General features: G+C 43.2%; 2 protein-coding genes and 1 long non-coding RNA gene across 5 annotated transcripts; 1 reads left to right on the top strand and 2 right to left on the bottom strand.

Moving 5' to 3' along the window:
- Nucleotides 1-220: 220 nt before the first annotated feature.
- Nucleotides 221-3,010, top strand: LOC124202791. Of its 3 annotated transcripts, XR_006878335.1 has the most exons (4): nt 221-740; nt 1,045-1,155; nt 2,712-2,779; nt 2,890-3,010. It is a non-coding gene; the product is annotated as an uncharacterized LOC124202791 (long non-coding RNA). The 3 variants fall into 3 exon arrangements; XR_006878333.1 differs by having other exon boundaries at nt 2,712-3,010; XR_006878334.1 differs by lacking the exons at nt 2,712-2,779; nt 2,890-3,010 and adding an exon at nt 1,237-1,396.
- Nucleotides 3,011-3,378: 368 nt separating this feature from the next.
- On the bottom strand, nt 3,379-4,391 carry LOC124202787. The gene is made up of 2 exons (XM_046599209.1): nt 4,103-4,391; nt 3,379-4,045 (listed from the first exon to the last, which is right to left on the bottom strand). The coding sequence occupies exons 1-2, from the start codon at nt 4,359-4,361 to the stop codon at nt 3,591-3,593; spliced, it is 714 nt and encodes a 237-aa protein (XP_046455165.1). The 5' UTR covers nt 4,362-4,391; the 3' UTR covers nt 3,379-3,590.
- A 3,553-nt stretch (nt 4,392-7,944) lies between these two features.
- Nucleotides 7,945-8,977, bottom strand: LOC124202789 (replication factor C subunit 1-like). The gene is made up of 2 exons (XM_046599212.1): nt 8,946-8,977; nt 7,945-8,364 (listed from the first exon to the last, which is right to left on the bottom strand). The coding sequence occupies exons 1-2, from the start codon at nt 8,950-8,952 to the stop codon at nt 8,018-8,020; spliced, it is 354 nt and encodes a 117-aa protein (XP_046455168.1). The 5' UTR covers nt 8,953-8,977; the 3' UTR covers nt 7,945-8,017.
- Between the last annotated feature and the right edge of the window lie 1,345 nt (nt 8,978-10,322).

Below are 10,322 nucleotides of genomic sequence, written 5' to 3'. Positions count from 1 at the left end.
GAATTGTTTTACCAGAAAAGAAATGTAGCTCCTCCCCTTGCTTTCAACTGCTTCCCTCCACCAATAGAAGAAGAGGAAAAGGAGAGGAGGGTGATTTAGTTAGATAGAATGAAGGGGTGGGGGGAATAGGGGTAGGGATACTTGCTGTTGGCCGTGGGATCCCATGGTGCCATGGATTCCCACGGTCCCGACCCGAAGGGCTAGAGGCTAGAGCCCACACAGTCGTCTTGAAATGTGCGTAGGTTGCGGACGTGATTTCTCTCCGCTCTCACATTCCCCACTTTTCTGGCAGCCGGCACCGTCGGGTGGCCGACTTGGCCCCCCATGCTCCTTGCTAGGACTTCCGACTAGACTATTCCGGCTGTTTATATTGAAAATGAACAGATGGGCAGGACTAACACGCACCCCTCGACTCTCTCATCTATCGTCGAATAAATTGCATCAAAGTATACGGCCGGCCCGGCTCTTTCTCTTCTTCTTTGCAGAGGGAAAAATCAGTGGAGGATCGATTCGAGTTTCTCTAGAGACTCAACATATATTATAAAACATTTAAAATGGAATTTTTTTTAAATTCCCCGGGCTCCTGAGTGACTGTTGTTTTGTGTGACGAGTTTCGGGTCTAAAAGTTTACAAATGTTCCGAAATGTTCTGTGGGTTCAATGCAAATTTTTATTCTTAGTGTTATCTCGAGAGTGGTTTTTCGTTACGAACTGGTTATTGGTTAATGCTAAATTAATCGGGTGAGGTTCGATTTTTAATTTCTATTGATATCTTAAACCTAGCTAATTAGAATTTTTAGTGTCGTCTGCTTTGGTCTTTGTCTTTCATAGTTGTCGAAAAAGTGAGTTGTTAATCACCATGATGTTTTAAGAAGGTGATTAAAATTAAGAATACCAATAGAATAATCATGAAAACTTAAATTGAAGAGTTAAACATGTTTAAAGTTTGTGAAATGTTGGTGCCTGAATAGCCTTTATCATGTTAGACCCATGTTGATGCATGGCAAAATGTTAGCACTATGTAACCTTTTTTCTTTTTTTGCAGATTTGAGGCCTGAGCGGGCTGAGCCAGTCATCATAACCACAAGATCTACACCAGTTTGGCTCTGGCTGGTGTTGACCTGCCATCACCAACAATCTCAGCATCATCACTTGGGTAGTAATGATTTTCATTAACTTTTATTAACTTGCGACCTGCTACAGATATTTTATTGATACATGACTTGCATAATTGCAGGGCATTACATGTACGCCTAAAAATAATCTCCTGTTTATTAGCAATTGGGGTATTACTTACTCATTCAAAAATGAGAAAAAATCCCTGATTTCCTGGTTTCCTTTCTTAATTGGGCGGGAATTGAATTACGTTAGACAGTCGAAACGATTCATTAGGAAAAGCAGAGATATATTTTTCTTATTTGGACAAAATGTTTTCTTTGTTCCTTGTTTTGGCATCTTTTCTTCTTCCAACATCATCACGTTGACTTTAAAAAAAGTTGCCGACACACACCTGTCCGATTTGTCCAATTACGTAATACGACCCCGAGGGGTGGACGTGTCGACGATCGATCGACTTGATTGGAAATGAAGACACGTTTTGTGTGTAAATTGTGAATTGTATTTTTCATCAATCTATCACCAAACGGGGAAGAATATAAACGAGTGAGTGAACACTGGACGAACAGGCAGAAGTGGGATACTAGATTTGCTAAGGGGGTTAGCAAGCAACTTATTTTCTTCTGTTATCAGGGAGTACCACCTTCCAATAGTTTTTGTTCTCGAGTGTAGGAAGATTGTTCTAAATAAATGTTTTAAAATTATTGTAGCGTTGCTGAAATATTTTTTTTCAGATTTAATAATTCAGTTACGGCCACGGAGGGTGGGGGGAGGGAGGGCCAATTAGGTGAAGGGTCACCTAGTGGCCATTGCCGCTGGCAGCTGAGGGTGGGTGGGTGGCTCGACACACTTTAGAACACAGAGAGCGTGGCAGTAACTGAAGTAGGCGTGTTGTATAACTTACGCGGTGGAACTGGATGAAACATTCATCAAAGGAAATTTCCATGCTGAAGGCCACTCCATTTTCAATTGCCTCTGGGTTGTTGAGAGTTGCATTTATGCCACGGAAGCAAGAAATAACATCCATCTTTTCTCTGTACTCGGGTTTTAGCTTGGGGTCAGCCAACCTTTCCCGATAGATTCTCCATAGTGTAGCCTGGCTGGGACCGTGATCTTCTTCCCAACCAGGCTCCGTCAACACCAGATTGAGGACCTAATGTTATGGGGAGGTTAGGTTGGAATGGATGAAATAGACAAAAGAGTAGAAACTTACCTCTTTGTACTTTTCCAAATTGTGAATCACGTCACAGTTGAAGGCATATTGGGGGGAATCCCCCATGCCAATCTCCCTCAGAAGCTCTCGATCCACGTCGCATTGTTGCACTAAAGCACTTTCATTGCGAAGTGGAAACAGTTCTGAAGCCCTTGTGCCTTGATTTTCAGCAACATAGGCAACGATAGCTTCCCATTGCTTGATCGTAACGACCATTTTTCAATTCAGAGTTAAGAGAGATAGAGAGAGTTTCACTAGAGATAAGGTTACGCGCAAGAATGAAGTTTTCCCGCTCACCATCCAATATTTTCCCGCTCACCATCCAATAATAACATCGATTCATTTACCGCTAGATGTCTCTCATTAGTTTGTTTTTAATTTAGCAGAAGAACCGTCTCGCTAATTCGACGATTTTCCTCCGAAAGCAACTCAAGCCCAATAAGTTTTAAAAGTAAGTTTTATATTGATAATTGACGCCTTATTTATGGTAAAAATCCGCAGCATTTTTTAACTGGTTTCTTTTATTCGTTTCTTTGTGTGTGCGTTTGCTTGTGACCCGAGGATATTCTACAAACCGAACCTTACCGAACATTCCGACAAAACTAAAATCTTCATCACAACACACAATCTGCTTATCACATCACACATACTATTCCAGAAAATGAAATGTTATCAGCAGTCACATTAGCCGTTTATTTATCCCGTCCCGTTACAAGAAAACATCACTGGTCGTTAGTCATTTTCAGCTGTTGCTCATTGACGTCAATTTCGTGTTTCGTGACAAAATCTGGACGAAATTCTTTTTCGTTCGAGCGTTTCGAATTTCAAACGAGTCAGCACTTGTTGGATGTTAACGTGATAAGAGACTTGACATTAAACAGGGCATGGCTGAAAAATTGGAATATACGGCGCTGCGGCTTATTTATTGATAATGATCGCCCGAAAGGTTCATTATATTTATAGCGTACTGTGGATTTTGCCGCAGCTGTATGCACGTAGGCGCGCTTTAAAATTTAATTATGTGTTTGGGAATAAAAATATCTCGTATGATATTGTCCGATCGGGATTTTTTATTGGAGTGTTACATGACGCACAAAATTTGGTTTTTATCCTGACATTTTTTTCTTTTAACAAATCGCCAATTTCTTTCCTCACAAAAGACATTCTTATTGGTTGTAAAATTCATTCTCGATATTTTCGTGGTTTCATTTGAATAATTCTGTTGTCATTGCGGATTTTACAAAAGGCTATTAGCGATTTCCTCATAGTAGAATCCATCCAGTAAAGTGAGTGTGGTAGTAACCAGTATCCCACAGTGAAACTCCTGCTGCGATAGCCCAGATCTGCAACCAAACTTGAACTCGCTTTTGCAAATTCAGCGTCAGTTGAAGTGTCAACGCACTCGAGTGGCCAGCGGTGTTGGTTTCTGCGCACTCGCTCGTCCCCACATAAGCCCCATTAGAGTAAAGAGCTATTTTCAAGTGAACTTTACTCGTTGCATTTGGAAATTGCGCAAGGCCGGCAAAAGAAAAGAAGTAGGTTCCGTCTCGAGGCGCCGTGAATTTCCCCGATGGCAAATCCATGGCGCCCCCAATGTTAACGCGCTCAATTTGAAACGGGATCGGAATATTGGCGGTGGTGAAGGGGGTGTTCCTTTGAACGTAGAAATAGATGGGGGCTGATTTGATATCGGCATATCCGATCCATCTCTGGGAGCCTAATTGATTCAATTCAATTTAATTTTAGTTTTTTTTGCAGAAGACATTCAACTCACTGGGATCGGTGGTCAGTTTAGTAAAGTCGCAGAAAACGGTTTCGACGAATTTGGGACCCATAATCAAATGGATTCCGCTTGTAGGTGTGGTCCCCCAATGTCCGTTGATGTAGACATCCAGGCATGAAGTTGGCACCTTTACAGTCGCCTGGCGAAGGACTTTGGTTGAGTTGTGGCCGGCACTCGGTTCGCTTTGCGTGGCCATTGTTAAGGATTCTTGTTGTTGTAATTTTATTTCCAGTTGATTGACTTTGGCCATTAGTGCTTTCTTGATTTCGTAAAATTAAAGGAAATGTATTAGTGGCACGGTGTAGCAATGGAAAGGAAATTGACTTACATTTTGTTGAACCTTTTCCTTCAATTCAGCTACGACTTTATCCTTGAATTGTATCTTAAAAAACATTTGAAAGAAAATTAACATTTCAAACGACAAAACGAAAAGAAAATATTAGACAAGTCGAGCTGGAATTTCTTACATAATTTTCATGAAGTTGATGAAATTTGTCTTCCAAGTCGAGACTCAAGCGTTTAGACAATTGCTGGCTTACGAAGAGAGAGTGGTTTAGAGAGCTCAATATCCGGTTGACGGATGTCAGTGAACACCTCCACGTTATAGTCTCTCAGAAGTCATGCAATCTTCCAGCAGCCTTGAAGCTTCTAAGATTTTATCCACTTGTGTAATTAATCTTCTTGAATGAAAAGACTCGAAAAAGTGGTAACTTTCTCAAGGTGTGTGTTCTTGGAAGGTTTCGTCTTCGCTCCTCTACTTCCCAGACCTTAAAAGTTGATCAAGAAGCTACCCACAGTGTTCCAAAGCAGACTACAGGTGTGGGTCACCAACAAGCTAACTTCTGCTATTAAGAGGATCTGTCAACAGAATGGTTTCAACATAGCTTCTAAATAAAAAAAGTGAAGTGGCCTGGAATTTTCAACATGTTCACTGGTGCATTCTTGATCAACCCCTACCAGCTTACATCATTGTTTATCTTGGCTTCCTTAAAAACAAAAATGAGACTGCAGAGCGTAATGCTACTTCTGTGTTGTACAAGAAAATTTTGGAAATGGAAGAGAAGAAGCCAAAACAAGATAAATACCTTGGAAAGGAATACCCTGATCCAGCTTCTGTGATGACTCATGATTTCTCCTCCTCCTGGATCAAGTTTTTTGTGCAGACAGTCCAAAGATTACTTGATGCAAATCCATGGACCATCCAATATGAAGCAGATTGAGGAATCAGTGTTGGACTTAATAGAGGAGAACACAATTGAGAACTTAGGCACTCTAAAAGCTAGTAGTGCTTTCAATTAGGCCTGGTATGAGTTTGAAAATTGAAGGGTCTACAAGAGGAAGAAGGTGATGGAGGCTGTTAGACCCGAAATTGTTGCAGAGGACTCAACACTTAGCATCCACTTATTCAAACCTGCCTTATCGAAAGTGGAGACACAGAAAGCAGATAATGTTTGCTTGTTCAAGAAATCCCAGCATGGCGGCTTGCTCGAGATTTATGTGCTTGGAGTTGAAGAGAGGATTGCTCAGCAGGCCATAGAGACCATTACCATAGACATTTACAAAATGTTCCCATACAAGACCATGACAAATCCAAAGTTCAAAGGACGCAAGAATAACTGCCATGATAGAAAGCAAAGAAGTCTGAACCAGTCATCAAGGCTGCAAAATCTGATGATGTGTAACAGTGGAATCAAGGTCCCTTTACAACAAAATTGGCTCTCATACTCATTGAGTTATGCTCTAATAATAAGAGGGATATCCATGTTTACAAGGAAGCTAATCATGATTGATCCACACTTGATGGAAATAGTGGTTAAAAATCCAAGACTTCTAGTGGGGCCTTAGAGATAGTGGTGCTAGTTGGCTAAATGGCCCTAAGTCGCAGTATATCAGAGTTGAAACTAGGATGATGCAGGGAATACGTCATTACACCTCAATTTTAATCCACTGCACAGTCATGAACTGAGAAATTTCACCAGTCTTAAGATGAAAAATAGATCAAGAAAGCGCCAGCTGACAGGAGACTGCAAAGAAAATACGGTTGTAATTGATGTTGCTGTTTCCTCAGATGACTCTGAGATTTCGACTAGTTACCATGCATCCACATTCCACGGAGTCACTGTTTCGAATGTAATACTAGCAGTCTGCTACAAATTTGGAAGCATATTCCCTGAGATTGTTGGGATCTATGACTCAATCAAAACATCATCACTACTCTACTAGTGTCTGAATTTTAATCATATTTCACCTTCTACAAGAATTTCAAATTGATCACAACTTTTTTAAATGGGTTACAATCACCAATTCGATAGGGGAGCAGGAATTCCTAGCTTCCAGACAGAAATTGGCTTCAAATCTCACCAACGTATTATCTGGTGGAGGAAATTTTAGCTTGAATTGGAGGAGCAGGGAATTTTTCCAGATTGGTCAGCTCCTTATTCACTATAATCTTCTTAGCTCAAATGTATATCCAGTGTTCCAGCTTAAGAAGAAGAGTTGATTAAGCTCAATGATCCTGGAAATGGGTAATTTTTAATGGATTTCCCTATCTTTGCGTGGCTGATTGGTTTTAAATACATCCTTTGGAAGGGTGTCACTTCAACTGATCTGGGGAGGACATAAAGATGGGTAATTGCAAGATTTCCCAACCATAAGACTGAAGAGAAGAAATAGCTCACAATTGACACTACGGAGGAGACGACACTAGTGGAAGAAGGCTTTTGTTCACACCAGAGTTATACCTGGGGAGAAAGGAAGAAACATGGACGTCTTATTGAGAATATGAAGCTACCTACTGGCTGGAGTCAGCAGATCGATGCAAGCCCAATTGTCCTTTAGAGACCAGCCACCAACTCTAATGGTCCTACGAACCTACTAAACGAACCTTACTGTTGCAGTGTCTAATACTAAACCTGCAACAAACCCCCAACTAGAGTTAGGCAGCAATCCATTGACTTGTTGGATAAAAATGACGTATAGGTCTGCTAGGTGTTGTTGGGCCGACTCTTCCCAAGAAGATTCCTTTACAGACTGGGAATCATGGCGCCATACAAAACACAAACACAACCACAAAACACTTTTGAACACTTTCATCATTTTGTGAATCGTCTCTCCACGACGCACAAGTTGATGGAAACGCAACGAAAAAGAAACTAGCCAGAAAAGGGGTATACATTTTGTTTTGTTCTTTTTCTTTCTTTATCTCTTTTTATTTTCGTGTGTGTCGTTTGTTTGTTTTTTGTACATTTGATCACTTACAGACGCCAAGGAACACACTCTCTTTTTTTACATTGACATGTATACATGTTTTTGTAAACACGATTTTTTTCTTTACAGGGTGGATGGTGATCAATATTCTAGGGTGACATGAAAAAAAAATTTTTTTCTTCGTAAGGCTCCTAAATTGACAAGTGGCTCCTGACAAATTCCCTCGGTAACCAACTTCACACACACACACACAAAAAAACTTGAATAAATAAATAAAAAAATAACCCAAAAAAAGGAGAGAGGGGGACGAGGATATTGTACGAGTTAGGAGCCTACAATGATATTTACCCCAATCAAGAGAAACTCTAATATAGTTGGGGAGTTCTTATAAAGTTGGGCGTACCGTCTTTTTAACGGCAATGTGTGTGTGTGTGTGTGTGTGTAATCTACCACCCTCCTCACTATAGCAGTACGTAGCTGCAAATAGCCTAGCAACTCCTAGAGAGAGAACCCCCCATCCCTCTGGAGAGTAATGGTTGGTTAAGTTTGTGTGTGTGTGTGTTCCCCCCATCTGCGTCCCATTAGATTGAGAGCCAAGTTCATTAAGGATGCAATATGTAAGTAGTATAGAGTTTCCTTGCTACTCACCCCCAGTGCCCAGGAGCCGCCCATTGCATAGCAGCGGAGGAAAACACACGGTCAATTATTCAGCGGCTTTCTTGCGACCTCCACGGCCACCGCCTCGACCTCTGGTGGCAGCTGGGGCTCCTCTGTTTTTTTCCTGCTCGCCGCTGCTGCTCCTGAGCTGCTGGCCATCTTCTTCGATTCCTTCTTGACTTTGATCATGGCATCCAGCGATGGATCTTCGTTGTGCTCCTCATCGTCATCCTCGCCAGCCAATCCATCCTTATCTCCGTCCAGGGCTTCCAAATCGTCGGCCGTGTCTTTCAATCGACCCTTCTTCACTTGGCCGGCAGCGTACGGTGTCATGTGAGCTTCTTTGTTGTAAGCCCGGGTGAAGGCCGCCTTGACTTTGCCTTCGATTCCTGGAAAATCAGCAGCAAATAACCAGCGGGAAATAGAATCAGTGAAAAATAAGGGGGGGGGGAGGGGCTCTCGCCACCCAACAGCAACCCAAAAAGAACTAGGCAACCACTCTACTTGAAATGTTTTTTCTTCTTTACTCTCACCCCGAAACACAAAACACATCTGGTTTAGGAGAGCCTTGGATGGGTACATCGGAATCGAATCAACCTCCACCAGAGTCCGTATAAGAGAGGAGGGAAAGATCAAATATTCCAATCAGGCTGATGGGGTCACTGCATAGCCATCAGAGACGCTCAGCCTGGAGAAGAGCGCGAGAAAATGGACTTTTTTTACTCAACAGGAGAAGAGGTACAGAGTGAACCACTTGGGAACCCTTAGTTAGGCCTTTATCTAGATCTTTTCTTCCCCCTTTTTTATCTTAATAAAACAAAAATATAGAAAAATCTATCGAGTGGCCTCTCTCTCGATCCTTTTGTGAAAAAGTTTAAAACATATTTCGTGGAAAATGTCCAGCGAAGGATCAAAAGGAGCCCCACTTCTTTGTGTGTGACTTCATTTGTAGATGGAAAGATATATATACCGGCCATGATGTCTGGCTTATGTGGCCATTGAGCCACATAAGCCACATAAGCCACTCGAGGAGCGAGTCGAGATCCTCCCTCACCAGATCGTAGCTCTCCATCGCCCGGATAGCCTCGCTGACCCCGTCGGCCCCTGACCACTTCAAAGGTCCAACGATCGAATTGAGGACGTAGGGAAAGCTGGGAAAGGTAGTCGAGATTGACGGCCTGCTTCGATCCGGAAATCTTGAGACGCATGTGCGTCTGCCACTCCTGCAGGAGACGGTCCATTTTGTTGGTGCGTGAATTCTTGCCCAGCCAACTGGGAAACACGATTTGAGAGCTGATGAAACCCTCCAGCATCAGCTGGCCGGGCACCACGCTGGCGAAGACGGCCTCCACCGGAAGCAGACTCCAAGCTTTCTGTGAGCGGATGACTTTCTTGATCAGGTCCGTCTGCGAAATGCAGTGGGCGGTGCGGCCCAGCAAGTCCAGCGTCTTGATGGCGCTGCCTTTGGCCGCCTGAGGCACGACGCACGGATAATTCTCCTGGACGAACAAGGGACCGAAGCTGTAATCCTGGAAAAAGAGGCCCGTCCTGTCGTGGATGCTCATTCCTTTGTGCTCGTCGGCGGAGAAGACCTTCTTGACAACGTCCCAGTTTGAGATCCTTCTTGCTCTTGGACGCCTCCAGTTTGGCGCTCTCGGTCGACAGGCTCTTCTTGGCCGAGGCCAGCATCGACAAGTGGTGAAGAATCTGGCGGACGTCCTGATTTGCTCCCATGATGATGATCTCGTCGAGAGCTACCGGTTTCAAGCTGAGTTGAGTCCCTCTTTGAAGCAGATGCTCATCATGGCCCCGCGGATATGCTCGATCTTTGGCTTGGTGAACTTTAAATCATAGCAATAATTGGAGAGGCTCCTGATTTTCGGGTGCTGCCGGTCGTTGCAGATGCAAACGACCGGGATTTTCGACGTTTTGATCATGGCAATCAGCTCCTGGATCCCGCCGCGGTCCTCGTTACCCGCCATGCCGTCCACTTCGTCCATGACGAGCATCCGCTTGCGGCCGCCTTCAATCTGAGCCGAACCGTGAGCGTACGACGACAGCGACTGCGACGACAAGAGCTCCATCACGTGCTCGTGCAGCAGCCGCTTGCTCCTGGTATCCGAGGCGTTCATCTCCACCAGGTCGTAGCCCAGCTCCTTGGCCGCCAGATGGGTCGTCGTGGTTTTTTCCTGCATGGCAAAAAATGAATTCATGACTCGATTCTGAGATATTGTTGAATTACATAGTGAAAGACAACCAATTTCTGCCTAACTTGGTATAAATATTTTTTGTTTTAACTTTCTATTTATCTAAATATTGAATGGGAAATGCATTAACTTACAGTCAT

This window comes from Daphnia pulex, chromosome 9, assembly GCF_021134715.1.
Source record: "Daphnia pulex isolate KAP4 chromosome 9, ASM2113471v1".
In the NCBI taxonomy this organism is placed as follows: domain Eukaryota; kingdom Metazoa; phylum Arthropoda; class Branchiopoda; order Diplostraca; family Daphniidae; genus Daphnia; species Daphnia pulex.
Note: the sequence above shows the minus strand (reverse complement) of the source record. Positions and strands in the feature narration are given on the sequence as shown.